This window comes from Quercus robur, chromosome 12 (assembly GCF_932294415.1).
Source record: "Quercus robur chromosome 12, dhQueRobu3.1, whole genome shotgun sequence".
Taxonomy (NCBI): Eukaryota; Viridiplantae; Streptophyta; class Magnoliopsida; order Fagales; family Fagaceae; genus Quercus; species Quercus robur.
In genome coordinates this window covers 40,721,084-40,740,247 of record NC_065545.1, presented here as the reverse complement: position 1 = coordinate 40,740,247, position 19,164 = coordinate 40,721,084, and the positions used below count along the sequence as shown (strand labels likewise).

The following is a 19,164-nucleotide window of genomic DNA, read 5'->3' as shown; positions in this document are numbered from 1 at the left end:
AAAAGAAAAGAAAAAACAAAACTCTTCAAAAAAGAAAAGAAAAAAAGAAACAGAACAGAACTTAAAGAAGAGGAAGAAGAAAAAAGGGGTTAAGGCCAGTGAAGAAGAAGGCGAAGAAGCAAAGAAGAAGAAGAAGAACAGTGAGTTACAGACTGATACAGCCCGGAGAAGTCTTTGAATTTCGGCCTGAATCGGCAACAGAATAGAACAGTAACGCTGCGAAAAAAAAAGGAAGAAGAAGACGAAGAAGCAAAAAAGAAAAAGAAGAAGAAGAAAGGGGTTAAGCCGGTGAAGACGACGACAGCGGCGTATCAAATCCACCGGTATTTTCGGTTTTAAGTTTTTTTTTTTTTTTTTTTTTCTTCCCGGTCGATTTCCTTTTTTTGGCCGAAACACACCGATATTCGGCCCAAGTCTGAGCCGCGTCGGTGCGAGTCGGGGAAAAAAAAAAAACAAGTGGCAGGACGCGGCCCGACGCAGCACTGACGCGCGGTCAGTGGCGTCCCTCACACATTGCCACATCGGACGCGGGTGCGGCTCCTCTGGCGCCGTGTCCGTGCATCCCAGGTGAAAACACAACATTAAAGACTAATTGGTATTATTTTGTTATTAAAAGATAGAAGACATCAAAGACTACTTGAGCAAAAGTACTCAGGAAACATTCAACTCATTACACATGGCACTTAAAAAAAGAACATCCCTTTAACTTTTCCTAATATTTATGATGTATGTATTTTTTTTGAGAGAGAATATGATGTATGTATTTTAAGTAGATTAAATTTCAGTCTTTAAATTTCAGTCGTTACAGTCCTGATAGCCAGAAAGAAATATAAGCAAGAAGAAGTCGGACCTGAGTGTTGTCCACGCCGAGAGAGAGAGAGATCAGAAGGAGAGATGTGGTTTCAAACGCCACGCCGGGAGAGAGAGAGATCGGAAGGGGAGATGTGGTTTCAAACTCGTGCTTCTTTTTTATATATGAAGCAAAGGAATCCTGGGTGTGGAAAATGCTCATCCTTACGAGATGGCAATATCCACAATTGCCACTGAAACCCAAAATTCAAATTAGTCTTTAGTCATCATCATGAGATGGCAATATATCCACTTACTATTGGTTTCTATCAGTTGCGTACTGGAAAAAAACCATACAAAACTGCACCCATATACATATAGAGGCCGTTTGGATGGCAATGAATCTCACGTCTATGTTTTGTGTTGTTTTTTCTGGCTTTTTTTTTTTTTTTTTTGGTTTTCACACGTTTCAGGTTGTAATGCGACTACTGTTCCTGAACATTAGCCGCAAAGGTTTGCTCTTTTAGAACAAGAGAATACCAACTCTTCTGTCCAGTTTCTAGCAACAACTGAAATTGCAAAACACTCAACAATGCATGTATCACATCATTATTTAGATTTTTTTTTTGAAGGAAATTACTTGGATGATTAAGCAAGAAAAATTCAAAATTGAAACTACTTCAATAAAAAGTTTGAGCCATGATTATGTGTAGTCAACAAAGTTAACAATATAGAAGAAATATATTGGCACATACAATTCAGTTCACCGATAATATATAGGGCCAATGTATCAATGGGATTCAGATTGAGTTCCCAGAAGGTAGGATGACATATTGAAAGTTCAAATAGTGTAAAAACACCCTTGAACGTTTAGATCCCTAATTTACAAATTAACCAATTCAAGCTTTATGTCAAACAACTAGTGTGCGGAAAATGAACACAAGCTATAATATAGAATTGGAAAACTATCTAAGCCAAATTAAAATCACAACCCACAGCAGATAATAAAAGGCAAAGATAAAAGGAAAGGAAGATGCAAACACAAAGACAACACGCGATGTGTTATCGAAGAGGAAACCGAAGCCCTCGGCGTAAAACCTCTCCACCGCCCTCCAAGCGGTAAACAATCCACTAGAAAATGTAGTTGGGATACATGGACAGCAATAGACCCTCCAAGCCTAATCTACCCAGTGCACCTAAGCCCTCCAAGCTTCTTGCTCCAACGAGGTTGCGCCGAACCTTTTTCTTTTCTAGCTTCCCGAATTTCGCTACTTGACCATAGCATCAACCAATGTAGATTGGTTCCTTCCTAACTGCTTCCCAGAACACCAAACAGCCCTCTCACAGTAATGAATATGGTGAGAACAAGGTTTTGGTAAAATGCCTCTCAAGGGTTTGACAATGGAGAGGAAGAGAGTTGAGGAATTTGAAGAGACTCTAATGTATAGATTGTAGGTGAATCAATCTTGTTTTACTCTAGGGTTTCTCTCTCAAAATTCTCTCTGAAAGCTCTCTTTCATATGTGGGTATAAGGGGCATTTATACTGGGGTGAGAGGAGAATGTGAAACGTCAGGTTTTTCAAAACAAGGGTGACTCACGGCTTGGTCTCGCGACTTAACTGAGTCGCGAGATCCAGTCGCGAGATAACCGTATGGCCAGTTGTCCTGTTTTGTCTTGTAGTGCTTCAGCTAGCATGACTGTTCACCTTCTGGCATGCTTGGCACGTGTGCTGCATCTGGCGGCTTGCAGCCGCAAGTCACCCGTGAGATCAAGCCGCGAGTCTCTGTTTTCTTGCACACTCTTGAGCAATCAACACTCTATCTCACTCACTACCCTTACAACAAAACCCACCTAAATACAGGGTTACTAAATGTTGAAATACAAGCAAATTTGGCATGGAGTAAAGCCAACAAGATGGTTGATTAAATTCAACCTTACACATATGCTATATATGCATTGGAAGCTTAGAAGTGAATAATAAGGAACAAAAGAGTGAAAATGATTGAACGAAAAAGGAAACAGCCAAACAGGTCAAGGTTTTCAAGTCCAATATCCAGAGTGCGAAATTTTAATTTCTGTATATGATCTCATTGGCATATTCCAGTGGTTCCTTTATGTTTATTTGCATGAAATGTATAATTATTTTCGAAATGGTCAAATGATGCAAGTGCATTCATTCTCATGCATTCACACAAGGACTCCACAACCAGAAACTTTTCTTTGCCCACCACACACACACAGATATATATATATATCAGCCAAAGCCTTAAAACCGCCTTTGGAAGTTGAAACTGGAATTTTGAATTCCATGAATTTGGACTACACTTTATAGTGTCTTGCTTTAAAATAATAATAATAATAATAATAATGAAAATGAATATGCTAATCTTGGTTGATGCATGGCCATAAATATAGAACTAATGATCTCCCCCTTTTTTCCCTTTCTAGTTATTGAAAAAAGAAAAGGGAAACAAATTGAAGGCCTCTTCATGGAAAAGAAAGGCCCAAACCAAGAGAAGGGCACTGAAAGTGAAATTTCCAAAGCGATCACCTCCACTAAATAAGTGATTCTTCACAAGTCACTCGAGGAATATGAGAAAGTCGTCCCTTCATGTTGTAATTATAGTGCACACACCGTATTTGTGAACTAACAAGTTGGTAAGAAATTCCCTAACAAAAAAAAAAAAAAAAGTTTAGTAAGAATATGTAGCTGGACCGATAAAACTTAAAAGAGATTTGGAAGAACCGAAAAATACATAAAATCCAGGTCCTACCTCCAATTAATAAGGCAGCCCCTTACCCAATCAAAATATAAACCATAAATATATTGTATGTATGGATTTCCATACTTATAGTATGCACCAAAAAGCATAGAAATGTGTTATGTCCACAATATTTTTACAATAAATTATTAATAATTAGTTGTTATTGGTTCTAATTTAATCATACCACTGAAATTACTTTTCTAACTCACCAATAACAACCTGCCACATAGAATTTGTTATGAAAATGTTGTGAATATAGCATTTTTCAAAATGCTGTCATGAATTTGTAGAAGAGCTCATAATTCAATAGTCAAAAAACACACACCAAAAGTTTATACTTCACTCTATGTTTGGCTTGGCTTGATTCAACCTAATATAGCTATATTAATCTTTAAAAATAAAAATAAAAAGGCCTCCTCTTTTTATACATGTATCTCTACCTTAAATTAATACATAAAAAGTAGTTGAGCTTTGATGAGATGATAAGTGTAAGTCTTCCATCAAAAGTAACAAAGTGATCAACGATCAATAATAATGTCATCTAATAACTGTTTAAATTCAAATTTTTGTACTTTAAAATAATATAAAATATGAGTTTATGGGTTGAATAGTAAATAACATCTGCTTGGCATAAAAATTAGCATACATATTAAAAACATGGGCAAAACTTAGATACAGTACCTTATATACTGTGCGTTAGGTTCCCTCCCTAAAAAACGGCCATGTGGCTATTTCACGTATATTAGTAAACGGACATTAAAACTACTACTTTCTGTTAGAAAAGTCAATTAATCTAGCGTTGAACTTCAACGCTTTCTAACTCCTCGTTCCCAAGGCTTTCACTGAAGGATCGAAATTAGGAGAGGATGAAGGCCGTAATCTTTTTAGCAACACATTCACTAACCGATTTCAACAGGAATACCATCTAATTGACTAAAATCACAATACTTCTGGGCACAACCCACAATATACCATTTTCAGCCAACCATAAAGCCTTCATTATACCCAGATATATCATGCCTTGACAAAATCTCAATCCATTATTCAATGTCCTTGCAATCACCATTTACACTGCTGATGGAACTTGAAGACGACCAGGCGGGTGAGTCTTGGTGAAGATATCAGCAAGCTGGTTAGCAGAGGAGATGGAGAACAACTTGAGATTTCCTTTCTTGAGATGCTGGTGAGTGATGTGGCAGTCGATCTCAATGTGCTTGGTGCGTTCATGGAAGACATCATTATGAGCAATGTAAATAGCACTACGATTGTCACAATAAAGAGGAGTGGCAGTGGGCTGTGGAGCATCCATGTCAGCTAAGAGCCAGCGAAGCCAGACAAGCTCGCAAGTGGTGTCAGCAAGGGCACGATACTCAGCCTTAGTACTGGAATGGGAAACCACATCCTGCTTCTTACTACGCCACAAGACAAGAGAAATACCTAACAGGAAACAGAAACCTGTGATAGAGCATCGATCAGTCGGATCACCTGCCCAGTTAGCATCTAAATAAGCATGAAGCTCGAGAGAAGATCGAGAAGAGCAATGCAGACCATGATAAAGTGTGCCTTTGACATATCAGAGAATCCGAAGAACAGCAGCATAGTGGACAGAATGAGAGGCATCCATGAACTTACTAACCATACCCACGGCATGTGAAATATCCGGACGAGTAACAATGAGATAGATCAAACTGCCAAGCAACTGACGATAGCAAGTAGCATTGAATATAGGTTCACCATCCAAGGGTGTGAGCTTTGCATTGTATTCTAAAGGAGTGGAAATAGTCTTGTTGTCAGTGATACCGGCTTTGGAGAGAAGATCAGAAGCATATTTAGCCTGGGAAAGATAGTATCCATCAGAGGATGAGGTAACCTCAAGCCCAAGAAAATAACTGAGAGTGCCCAGATCTTTCATCTCAAAGGAACAGACTAAGGAAGTGTTGAAGAGAGCGGATACCTACAGAATCATCTCCAGTAATAATCATGTCATTAACATAAAGAAGAATAAGAGTGATACCAGCAAAGGATCTTCGGACAAAGAGAGCAGTGTCATGAGGACTCGAAGTGAAACCCTGCTAAGCAATAACTGAGCTAAACTTTTCAAACCAAGCTCGAGGAGCCTGCTTGAGGCCATAAAGAGCACGGCAAAAGCGACAAACTTGACTGCCTAAGTGTGGATAGCCAGGGGGTGGTTGCATGTACACTTCTTCATGGAGGCCTCCATTGAGGAAAGCATTCTTCACATCCATTTGATAAAAAGGCCAACGACGAACAGCAGCCACAGCAATGAGACATCTGACAGGGAGCAACAGGAGCAAATGTTTCCTCATAGTCAATAACATACTCCTGAGTAAAGCCCTTGGCAACTAGACGAGCCTTGTATCGTTCAACAGATCCATCAGCCTTAGTCTTGATCTTGTAAACCCATCTACAACCTACTACAAATTGACTAGGAGGCAAATCAACCATATCCCAAGTGTGATTCTTATGAAGAGCATCTAGTTCTTCGTTCATAACTTGCTGCCAAAGAGGGTCAGTATGGGCCTTATGATAGGTGTGAAGTTTATAAAGGGTGGCAAAAGTAAAAGAGCAGTGATAATCAGTGAGATAAGGGGGAGGAATGCTTACCCGAGTGGAACGACAAAGTTCAGGACCAACAGGAGACTCAGGAGAGGGTGGTGCCACAGGATCCAAGACAGGCGGGTCATATGCCGGGGACAGAACTGAAGATGAGTCGTCTAGAGAGGTAGCCGATGTTGAAGAATCCTCCACAAGTTCAGGATAGAGAGAGAGGAAAAGATCAGTAAAAATGAGAGACTCTGAGGAAGAGGACGCAGGGAACTGCTAAAGACTCGTGAAAGGACAATGTTCCCAAAACTCAACATGACCAAAGACACGAAGACGATGAGAAATGGGATCATAACAACGAAACCCCTTTTGAGATACACCATAACCAAGGAAATAACAGAGACGAGTACAAGGCTGGAGCTTTGTTCATTCATAAGGAGGAAGAGAGACAAAGCAAGCACAACCAAAAACCCGAAGAGAGGAGTAGTCAGGAGTTTGACCATAAAGAAGCTCAAATGGTGATTTGTTGTATGTAGTTGGTGAAGGAATACGATTAATGGTGTACACAACGGTGAGTGCAACCTCACCCCAAAAGAGCTCAGGAAGAGAGGTAGAAATGAGAAGGATGTGAACAACATCAAGAATGTGACAATGTTTTCGTTCTACACGACCATTTTGTTAAGAGGTGTAAGGACAAAACCGCTGAGGAAGAATACCATGACTGTCTAAAAAGGATAGAAAAGATTTATCATTATATTCTTGAGTATTATCTTATTGAAAGACTTTAACGGTGCGATTGAACTATGTTTCAATCATTTTATGAAATGTGGTAAATAGACACAAGTTTAGACCTATGGTGAAGCAGATGAATCCAAGTATATCGAGAAAAATCATCCACAAATATGACAAAATATCTAGATCCCCCCTCAGTGGGAACAGGTGCAGGATCCCAAATATCAGAATGTATAAGATCAAAAGGGACAAAAGAAAAGGAGTCACTTTTATTAAAGGGCAATTTTGTTTGTTTACCAAAATGAAAAGAAGTACAATCAAATTTTTGAAACTAAACTGAACCTAAATGACCTTGAGAAGCTAACAACTGAAGACGAGATAAGGATGGATGACCAAGACGAGCATGTCATAAATCAGTTGAGGAGGTGGCAGTGGTAGCAGCTGCAGAAACAACTTGTGAAGGAATTTTCAAGTCATGAACCTCAAACATGCGACCAACCTTACGGCCTGTCCCAAGCACTTGACCCGTCCGGGGATCCTGCACATCCACACCATGATTAGTAAATAGAAGATCTACGCCTAATTCACAAAGTTGACCAACAGAAAGCAAATTGAGGGATAACTTTGGAATATAAAAAGTGTCACTAAGGGATAAACAAGGAGAAGAGATTGTTTCTTTATGACTAACAGGCATAGGAGTTCCATCAGTAATGTAAATGGTGATTGGATGTTCTAAGGGTGCCTTATCAGAAAATTGGGATTCATCAGGAGTCATATGGTTACAACATGCAGTATCAAAAAACCAAGGTTGTTTACCTGAGGTGACAGAAAGGGCAGTGGAAGTGCGGGATAAAACCTGTTGAACAATTGCCTCAATATCAGCCGTAGTAAGTGAGGAAGCCAAAAATGGACCTGTAGGAACCGATGGATCTGAAGGACATACAGCATCTGCCTGAGGAAGAGAAGTTTTATTCTGCTCTTGCACAAATTTCTGTAGTTTGCGACAAACAGAGATGTCATGGCCTTTGGCACGGCAAAACTTGCAGTAAGTACCTTTGGAAGACTGAGAGGTGGGACGCCCCGAGTTTATTCATGGAGGAGTAGTGAATGCAACAATGGGAGGCTGTGGAGAGGGTGTAGCCAATACATGATCAGTTGATGACATGTGATAAGTAGGCCGACGATTCTCCTCATAAATGAGCTCCTTTACTGCAACATCAAGAGAAGGAGTAGGAGACCGGCTAAGCAGAGAAGCCCAAGTAGGCTCAAAATCCTCACGTGAACCCATCACGAAGTGCATAAATTTACGACGATCCCGATATTCGACAAAGAGCTCAATGTCCTTAAAATACACCAGTGGAGGATCTGCAGCAGAGAGTTGTTCCCATATAGTAGAAGTCTAAGAATAAAAATCAGAAATAGATTGACCTATCTCTTGGTGCAGTTGATAAAGTTTTGATTCAATATGGAACTCTAAGCTTGAACCATTAGTGCAATTATAACGATCAGCCAAAAATTTCCAAGCAGCCTCAGCAGTTTCAAGATGAGGAAGAAGATTATGAATGGAGGGAATAGAGGTATTGATAAACCAAGACAAGATGTTACTTTGAATACTCTCCCATTCCTCTAGGCATTCTTCATAATCATCTGTTGCAACAGCAGTCTTGGAAGACTCTTCAGTAGCTGTGGCTTTGGACTTAAGGTTTGGTATTGGCTTAGGAATTGAACCAGTCACATATCTCCACAGTTTACGACCCTTGAGAAAGACAGTCATATTCTGAGACCATGCATGATAGCTAGTAGGACCATCCAACATAATGGTGACAGGACGTATGATATCTCGTTCATTTTGTTGAGCCATAATGAATAAAATGACCAAAAAGTGAGATTTAGATACCTCAAATGCAGAAACGGAGCCCAAAATCAGAATCTACACGAAAACTAAGCAAGACGGGTCCTGTTGAAAAATTTTGACTTGGTCAAAGTCAACGGTCAACGATCAACGATCAACAGTCAACAGTATGGTCAAAGTCAACAGCTGACGTGTGCTGACGTGGCAGTGTGACGTCACCCTAGGGCTGACGTGGCAATACGTGAAACGGAGCAAGCGCATGGGAGCGTGTGGAGGCCGTGTGTCCTGCGCATGAAAGATACGGACAGCGCGTGGCGGCGTGTTGAGTGTGTGCTCATGAGGCAGAAACTTCAGCCGGCGCGTGGAGGTGCGTGTGAGGTGGTTTCTAGCCGTTCTTGGTTGGGTTTTGCTCGAGATTGGCTGTTCTATCACTCTATGCCTTTGCTTTGACAGTTGGATGAGCAGAACGATGAGATCCGAGAGTTGCAGGGACTGTGGGCGTGACGGTCGTGACTCGCTTCTGACAGTGACTACTGGATGAAGGCGAAGGCAGCGGAAGAGCGCCGGAAATGTTCACAGGAACCAGAAAGTCAGAGGAATGGCTCTGATACCATGCTAACAATATAAAGTGTGATAGAAAGACTGAATAGTCTATATATTGATGTGTGTAAATAATAATGTACAATAGAGAGCCTTATATAAGTTAGGTATGTGTGTAGAACAAGTAATAAGAGTAAACTACAAGTACAGTATACTGGGCTAAGGCCAATGGGATAAACTAGTTTAAGCTATACACTAACAAACCTTATCAAACTTGCGTAGTTTATTGAGAAGATTCAACCCTAACACCACTCTATTAATACAACTCAAATTTGATTAAATTACGACTTTTACTACATTTTATTATAACATAGGACAACTTAAAACCTAACATAATTCATTGGACTTTCTCCCACAACTGCTTTATAGTGTGGACGTAATTTTTGTTGGCATTATGCCATAGGATTGATCAACTGGCTCCTGAGTTATCTTCAACAACTCTAGTTGAAACCTTTCCATTGCAGGCAGTGGCAACCGTATTGGTACTACAACCCCATTTTCTCCTTTGTTGTTTTTGAACCTTGCATAGAAGCTAATAAATTGTATGGCCCCGCTAGGGCCGCCATAAACCGGCTTCCCCCACCCGAAATCGATCCCTGAAAATCCAACTTGTGTTGTATCAGCAACAAAAAAGTTCCCAGCTGTCATATATGGAGGACGTCCCTTAATCACCATAAGATCTGCCACTGACTTTATGTACTCTTCACTCATTTCTGCCTTTGTCTTTTTGACCAAGTCTAGTGCATATCCTAATGGATTTTTACATAGTAATTCAGCCTTGGAAAGTACAGTTGGGAATGCAAATGCATTGCCATAATAACCATTAGGCACTTGCAATTGCATGCCTTGCTTACCACGCAATTGACACAGCATGATAAACGAACAACATCATTTGGATCAAACTCAAGGGCGATCGTGCGACATTTCCATAAACAAGCAGTGAGTATCTCAAAGGTAGTGCATGTTTGAAGGTGTGGAGGAAGATGCTTCCGTATCGATCCCATCTCTTTTGGACCAAAAAAGAAAGACCAATGGACCATGTCGTTGTTCTCTATTATTGTTGTGCATTTGTTGTTATTCACCATCTCGTACTCGTGATGAATACAAGTAAATCTTGGTGGGTCTCGTGCATTTAAGATATGTCTTTGCCATACAGGTTGTTTCGATGGTATACATGAACCACTTGCCATCTCTGCAACAGTGTTGAGGAATTGCACCAACCCAAGTGAATCACTGATAGTGTGGTTTAGTCCTACCGCAAAGATGAATCCTCCACATGTCAAACGGGTCACCTGCAATTCGTTAGATGACAGTTTAGGATACCAAGAAGAGGATAAATCCATAAAAGGTGACCCCTAAACAACATATTAAATAAATGTTAGCTATTACAAATTTTACCGCAAAAACCTTACATATAAATTAAATGCAACAAAAAAAAAATGATTAGTGCCACTTAAAAAACATCTTAAATGAATGTTTGAATTTTTTTTATGATTTATGCGTTGGGAATATTAAACAAAGTAATAATGAAAAAACAAGATTAATACAAAAGACAAACAAAATAGATAATTTGGAGGCACTATATCATTTTCCTTAGACAATATTTTCCTCTCACATTATGCTAAAAGGTTATCGCAAATTTGTCCTCAGGATACAACTAAGATGTTGGGTTCTACAGATAGCAATTCTGGAGAATAACCACAGGATTTCTTGTATTTCTCTCTAACTTACTATTTTTTCAAGTGAACATAAGCCTTTATTTATACCCATAAGGCTATGTTTCATCGAAAGGTACGTATGGAAAGTCAAAATATTTCATAAATCCGTTAACAATGCTTGAAACCTCTTCAACCTTTCTGAACAGTCACCAGAAAATTCTTTAGAAAATCTTGTTTCACGATCTTTCGATTGATAAAGTGCTATTTTTGATCAGTTGAACAACGATTGAGACATCTAGAAACTCTAGGATTATTTTCTTATCATTTTCGATCGATCGAGCCAAAGTTTCGACCTATCGAAAATACTGATTTTTGAATTTTCACTTAAAAAATTTCAGAACTTGGAATTTTCACTTTATGAAACCATATTCTCCAAACTCAAATATCATTATTACAACCTATCCTTGTATATACCTATATATACAACATGATGATCCTTCATTTGTAAGACTTGTGTGGTAAAATTTGTTATATTTTTAACTTCACATAAGTGCAAATTGAACTACATAACTTTTAACGTTTAACATCAGTAATTAACAAGTAAGAAACAAAAATGCCGATTCATTCAAAGGTAAGTTGTTTTTTTTTTCCAAATAAAATCCTACTCGCAACAATAACAAGTTTACAACAACAACAAAAAAAATTATAATGAGAGTAAAATATGTTAAAAAGTCAAAGACATTTGACTTTTGATTGAATTCATAATATAATGCTACATAAACTTTTAGGCATTATAATTTTACATATCATTATTTTAATATTTATTTTTAATTTAAATTTCAAATATTCTGTATTTAAAATCTCCATTAGAATCTTGGTATATCATTTTTTTTTAATTGTAGACTATATAGTGAGCGTTTGGATTGTGCTTATTCTTGCGTTTTTAGTTCCACGTTTTGCCTTTTTTTTTTCTTTTTTTTTTTTCTGCACGTGAACAGTAACCTCACATGGGTTCACTGTTCACGTACTGTTTATGTACTGTTCACGCATTAAAAATATTAAAAATGGATCCCACGATACTATTCACACATTTAAAAATTATTCTGCTACAATAAGCTCAATCCAAACGGACCCATAATTTTATAAACAAACACAGTCATAATAAATGCATAATACCATAATATATAGTTTTATATACAAACACAATCATAATAAATGTCTCATATGTTTGACTTTGGTTGAATTCATCATAATATTGTGCCGCATAAGCTTTTAGACCTCACAATTTTATATATCATTATTCTAATATTTATTTTTAATTTAAAATTAAACTTTATTTTATATTTAAACCCTCTATTAGAATCTTAATTTGTATATCATATTTTCTATAAATAAGAGACAATATAATTCCATATATGACACAGTCATAATATATAAATGCATAATGTTAAAAAAAAATATTTACAAACAAAATCATAATAAATTTCTATAAATAACTTACATGATTATAAAATTTTATATTAAAATATAAAAAATTAACAATAAAAATCATATTATATTAAACTTTTTCGTGCATGGCACAATCCCCGAATAGTTAATTTTATCTTTAAAAGCTGTGAGTTAGATAAGAGAAAGCATAGAAGAGCATTTAGAGGTATGAACCAAAAAAAAATACAATAAAAGACATAAGCCTTGGCTCAGATTGCCAAATTCTATAGCTCTAAGAATTTATTCACCTTAAAAAATCTTACTTTTTAAAAGAACACCATTCAGACATTTGGATTGGAATAAAAAGTTAATAATTTCCATAATTATTTTTCTTAATTTAAACTAATATAAAGAAAATAAAAAAATGAGGGTTTTTTTTAATATATAGTAGATAATAAGATTTGAAAAGTTATTAAAGTTGTGTCTATAAAATTTTCAAAATAAATATGTTTTAAAATATTTCAAAAGTGTATAAATAAACCATGGTTTTTGAGTGGAGTTGTGGTGTGCTTTTGTGTTAGAACCCATTTCCCTCTCCCTTATGTGTATGTGTATTTGTTTCTCAAAAAAAAGTGTATAAATGATAAATAAGTTCTCCAAATAGAGTCCACACTAGTCTTTATTCTTAATTATTATATGTGGTGTATTCAATGCCTAAGAATATGTAATTTAAGAAATAAATTGTTACCTGTGAAATAAACTATCAATTTTTATTCTTTAAAAAAAATTTAAAAAAAAAAAAAAAACACTATCGATTTTATGAGAAATGGAGACGAACTAACTAATGATATTCAAGGAATATTAATTAGTTCGAATTGGGTGCAAAGTAATCAACACCATATTGGTATTGGTTGTACTGACACTATGTACCCTATGAACTATTAAACTGATACCAGTACTGGCCCCTTTGAAGCATACATGATAAAATATACGGCTATGTCAAGGAATTTTGGGGAATTTCGGTCGGAACAAATAATTAAAAATTGTTAACAAATTAAAACAAATGTCATAAAACATGTTATTTAAGCTAATATATTAGGTTAAGTTAAGTTAATATTTGGGTTTATAAGATATTTAGATTTTTTTTTTTTTGAGAATCAAGATATTTAGATTTTAAATTATATGTAAATTGTGGTAAACCTAAAATGGAACGCATTAGTATTAACTAGAAACGAAAGATATAGTTCCTCGAACTAAACTGAAATGGCATTGAGTACATTATTAACTACTTTGTTTGAGGCCCCTACAATTAATGGTTTCACTAGCAGACTATTAAGGTCATGCTAAGAGTATTAATTAACAATTCAATTAAGGAAAGTTTTTATAAGAGAAAAAAAAAAAATTAATGTTTTGACAGCATTTTTCATTTCTTATAAAAGTGATGTTAAAATTTTCTTAAAAATGGACTATTAACAAATTCCCTAAAAGCATTCGTTAGTATTTTCCTATTAAAATTAACCTTCAAATTCAGAATCTATGGTATTGATTTATAACTAGGAGTGGAGGGAATTTAGCGACGACTTTAACATATGTATACCTGAATGAGTAGCAAAGGGCATCCAAGTATATCATTAGAGCCAGGAACATCACGTAGAAGCTCATCAATATATGGGCATGGTGGTTGTATTGTGTCACCAAGCTGCTCCAGTGTGATGTCCGCATCAGCTTCAACGAACAAGATTCCTTCTCCGGTGCAATCCACCATAAGTTTCCGGTTACGTCCTTCTCTAAGCCTACCTGCAAAAGGGTAATAATACACCAGTGCTTTAGCTAGAGCTGCTTTGATGACTTTCATGGGGTCTTTATGAACCATCAATGGATTATTGTTTGAGTAAAACATTATAAATGGAAGCTGAAAACGAAGGCCTTCTTGGTCATCTATATCTGAGAGTTGCTTTAACTCATAAGGTGTTGGTGCTGCAGGCACAATTAATTCTGGCTCGCAATGTCTCACTGAGAATACTAGAGGGGAAGAAGGTGGCATAGACATTGTGGGTGCAAAAGAAACAGAAAATATATGAAGTGAAAGTGGACGAGGGTCTTCTTATATTTATATCCATCCATTGGTTTTCTTGTATTTCAATCGAAAGTAAAAGCTATTCAGCAAAAAAAACAAAAAAAAACAAAAAAAAAAACAAAACAAAACAAAAAAAAAAACAAAAAAAAAAACAAAAAAAAAACAAAAAACAAAAACAAAAAACAAAAAACAAAAAAAAAACAAAAAAAAAAAAAAAAAAAAAACAAAACAAAACAAAAACAAAAAAACAAAAACAAAAACAAAAAACAAAAAAACAAAAACAAAAAACAAAAAACAAAACAAAACAAAACAAAAGTATGCCACATCGGTGGGACCAAAAACATAAATTGCATGTGAGGAATTAAAAACAAAAATTACATGTGAGGAATTAATAAGTATTGTGATACAATGTGACTCTCAACAAAAAAAAAAGTATTGTGATACAATGTTGGTGTCTTATTAGGTTGGGCTTGTGTCCAATGGTGCGGGACACATTGAGATGTGGAAATGCATCCAATTTTGAACACGTGTCTATATCCTAACGTGTTCAGTGAAATTGGCCATAAGACACAAGCTTTTCCCTTTCTCATTAAAGATATGATGCAACATTCACCAATTGGTGGCGTAAATCTGGTCTTTTACGCTAGCTCCTGATGTATGTTTTTTCTATATTTATATCTGAACATTTATATATTTACATTGTAACGATACAATGGAAAAGAGGATTTTGGCTTTATATCCATCAGCTTTTTTTTTTTTTTTTTTTTTTTTTTTTGCATTTCAATATCGAACAATTTTGAAATAAAAAAGTTTTGTGGTGCTGCTGCTTCCAACACCAATTGCACCTAACAGAGATTTGGCACCACACAAATTTGGCTATAAATATTAAGCTCAACCACAAAGAAATCCAGTTTAACCCACATGATTCTTATTTTTTTTTCTTTTTTCTTTTTTCATGTCTCTTTCTCTCCTTTCTTCCAAAGCAACATGAAATTCATATTTAACAAAGGTTTCCGTGAGAAACTGACAGTCTAATGTAAAAATATTCCAGAATATTCCTCGTACAAAGTCTAACGATGGAAAGGAAACAAACTGTTGAATCAATTGGCAACTGACCAATATAAATTCATCAAGGGGACTCACTGTCATCGGACCATTTCAAACTTGAAAGTTCCATTGCTGACCTTAAGTTTGTTCCACTCGTTTTACAGTACTTTTTGTGCCAAAAAAAAAAACGTTTTACATGTCAAGAAGAAAGTCTAGTAGTCTACAATCGCATAATGGCTTGTTTTGGGCCTTTTGGCACAAAAAGTCTAGACTTTCTTCTTGACATGTAAAACGTGATGGTAGACTACACCCGCACCCTGTGTTTTTCACGTGTCTGGATGGATCATGGATATTAGTTTTAGGGCAACACTAATTATTAGGAGGATACTGAAATTATCTTCAATTTCATTAAAAATAATATTTATATATTGAAGTGTAGACTGTAGATTAATGTCATTAAGGTCAAATTAATAATATTGCAGTTTATGCGATAGTACCTTAACACCAATTAATTAAATAATCACAAGCAATATTGAGAATGAAATTTAAGCGAACAAATTATCAACACCAAGAAGGGATTCACATCTTTCTCAAAAAAAAAAAAGAAGGGATTCACACAAAAACACTGCAAACAGTGATGACTCTAAGAATTTTTTTTTCAGTGAGTCACTAAGAAAATTAGATTAAAATAAATTTTGAACATATCAAGTTATGAACCCAAAAAAACACACACACTCGCAAATACATGACATTTTACAATTTTTTTTTTGTGAATTTTTATATTTTAAAATCGTTATATGATAATTCCTTATCTGTTGTCATTATCTATTGTCAATGTGGGTAGGTCTAACAATTTTACTTTATTAAATTTGTATAACATTTTTATTTTTATGTAGTTGTCATTATCTATTTACCAATGTTTTTATAAAAATATATTAAACTAAATGACAAAACTCAGCACATTTACACTGTATTAATTATTAACCCACACGGCCACACTTATCTATACATAAATTAATAATACACTAAGTATCTACTTAACCAATCAAATACTTAAACAATCGCTAATTTGAATCACTAACTTTATAACAAAAAGTTATTATAATATGATAATAATACACAGACGTATAATAAACTCTCGTATTTCTTAATTATTAAATTATATGAAGTTATATTATATTTATACTATACATACACACATTCACATACATCACAAATCACATAGATAATAATAATAATAATAATTGTGGGGGCCAACTATCTATAAAGGTAATATTAAAACTGTATGAATTGGGCCTATGGACCAATCCGAGGATATCAACCTGTCCGAGGATGGTTAAATAAGGTTATGATGGGAATAGTATAAGAAAAAGAAATAAAGATTGTATGTGACAGTCCGAAATACATCCAAAGATAAAATTCATCTCGAAAACGGATATTTGAGGTCAGTAAGAATGTCCTATCACCCTAGACCTTCTTCAAAGTTGCATCACAACTAAAAGTTGGACGTTGGACAAGGGGTGAGTAAAGGGAGGCAACAAATATCTTCAAAAGCTGCTACCTCCACATTAAATGTCTCCCAACTAACTTTCTGGCCGCATTAATGTGAAGGTGATACTTGAATAGTGGCCAAGCAGCCTTACAGCTACTATTTGATGGTTCTAGGAGGTGTTGGATGGGACAAAAAGGAGTTTCTCGAATCTAACCTACACATGTATGATGGAGATGACACCAAAATTGTAGTATATAGCATGGGAAGGTGGCCTAAAGAGAAGGATCGAAAAAAATCAAGAAATCTTTGTAAGAATACGATGAACTCTTGTAGCTTTGTTCAAGTACTAGATATTATAACATAAGCTCCTAAGGCCGTGCCGAGGACAGATTTTCTTATTTACTTGTGTTCAACAATCTTAATTCAGCAACTTTTATTGTCCATCTTTTGGAGTAAAACTAGTTCTTTCACTCATACTCTATAAATTCATTGTTTGGGTTTGTTGGGCTTAAACCCAATCCTACACTAGGTCCAATCCAAATTCAGTCCTTACAATTGGCGCCATCTGTGGGGAGAGCTTGATCTATTCTAAAGGAGATTCGAGTACAACGTTCAAGATGGAAGAAGCAGGTCCACACCAAGCAGCGACAGGACCACACCAGGTAGACGCTAATCTACACCAAGCAGAGTCAAGGGGTTTTCAGCATAGCAATCCGTGTAAGAACCTCAAACGGAGAGGAGGTCGTGAGGGAAGTGTGCACACAACTCATACCAGTAAAAGTCAATCTCGAGAGAAGAGCCGTGTTTCCTATGCAAAGGATGATAAAGACATGCAATGTGAAATCGATGAATTGAAGAGGGAATTGCATCACGCTCGGCGAAGACATTCGCCGCCCAGCTCTGAGCTATCATCTGAAGAGACAAATGGTGCAGTTATAGACGAAGATTCAGAACTCCGCCCAGCGAGACTTTCTCCTACGACGAGGAGTACCACCATAGACATAGATATAAGAGCCCGCCTCACAAAGGTCTGGGGAACAATGCCATGAATAAGGCGCTGAGTCAAGTTTCTAAATCACCCTTCACACGAAACATAGAAAGTGTGAATCTTCCTCGGCGATTCCATCAACCCACGTTCACCATTTATAATGGTCAAACAGATCCAGTGGAACATGTCAACCATTTTAGTCAAAGGATGGCCGTTCACTCCAAAGATGAGGCCTTAATGTGTAAGGTCTTTCCATCTAGCTTAGGCCCAGTGGCAATGAGGTGGTTCAATGGTTTAAAGGCGAACTCTATTGACTTCTTTAAGAAACTCACTCGGGCCTTTGGTGCTCGCTTTATCACTTGTAGCAGGGTTTCTTGGCCTTTGGGATCCTTATTATCTATGTCCATGCGGGAGGGAGAGACTCTAAAGGCCTACTCAGATAGATACTGGGAGATGTTTAACGAAATAGAAGGAGAGTACGATGATGTGGCCATTAGCACTTTTAAGGCTGGCCTTCCAACTGAGCATGATTTGAGAAAATCTCTAACTGGTAAGCCTGTTACTAGTGTACGTCAACTAATGGATCGGATTGACAAGTACAGTAGGGTAGAAGAAGACCAACTGCAGGGGAAAGGAAAGGCTAAAGTGATCCTTCAGGAGAGGAGGGATTTCAGGTTGGACTGGTACAATAATAACCAACCTCGGAAAGATTTTGTTGGGCAGTCAGGATCTGCCAACACCCAGGTGGTTAATGTTGTGTTTTGAGAGCTAGTGCAGCAGGTGCTGCAGAAGATTAAAAATGAGTCATTCTTTAAATGGCCAAACAAGATGGCAGGAGATCCTATGAGACGCAACCAAAACCTTTATTGCCAATATCATCAGGACCATTGGCATACCGCCGAAGATTATAGAAACTTGTGAGACCATTTAGATCAGCTGGTCCGGGAAGGGAAATTAAAACAACTCTTGCATCATTCCAGCGGACGAGGAAGCCAAACGGGTTCGGAATTTCAGGGAGATTCTTCTTCAAGACTCCCTCTCAGCACAATAAATGTCATATTTGTTGCCCCAGGGAGAACCAGATCTTGTCCCTCCAGAGTAATGTCGGTATCTCGTTACCCAGCCAAGGAGTTTAGTTCAATGCCGAAGAGAATCAAGATGGGCACTCCA

General features: G+C 36.7%; 2 protein-coding genes across 2 annotated transcripts in view; one reads left to right on the top strand and one right to left on the bottom strand.

Moving 5' to 3' along the window:
- LOC126709776 (methanol O-anthraniloyltransferase-like) overlaps positions 1-14,447 on the bottom strand; it is a 57,887-nt gene extending 43,440 nt beyond the window's left edge. The window contains exons 1-2 of the mRNA XM_050410114.1: positions 13,988-14,447; positions 10,461-10,596 (exon numbers count right to left, since the gene is read on the bottom strand). Coding sequence (XP_050266071.1) covers positions 10,461-10,596; positions 13,988-14,440 — 589 coding nt within the window. The 5' untranslated portion in view covers positions 14,441-14,447. The remainder of the gene's footprint in view (positions 1-10,460; positions 10,597-13,987) is intronic.
- A 3,754-nt stretch (positions 14,448-18,201) lies between these two features.
- LOC126708513 (uncharacterized) lies at positions 18,202-18,759 on the top strand. The gene has a single exon (XM_050408301.1). It carries the CDS (start codon positions 18,202-18,204, stop codon positions 18,757-18,759), a length of 558 nt encoding a protein of 185 aa, XP_050264258.1.
- Positions 18,760-19,164: the final 405 nt, after the last annotated feature.

What these genes read in the sequence shown, in the direction of transcription:
- LOC126708513 (XM_050408301.1), top strand. Translation starts at nt 18,202, where the DNA reads ATGGCCGTTCACTCCAAAGATGAGGCCTTAATGTGTAAGGTCTTTCCA.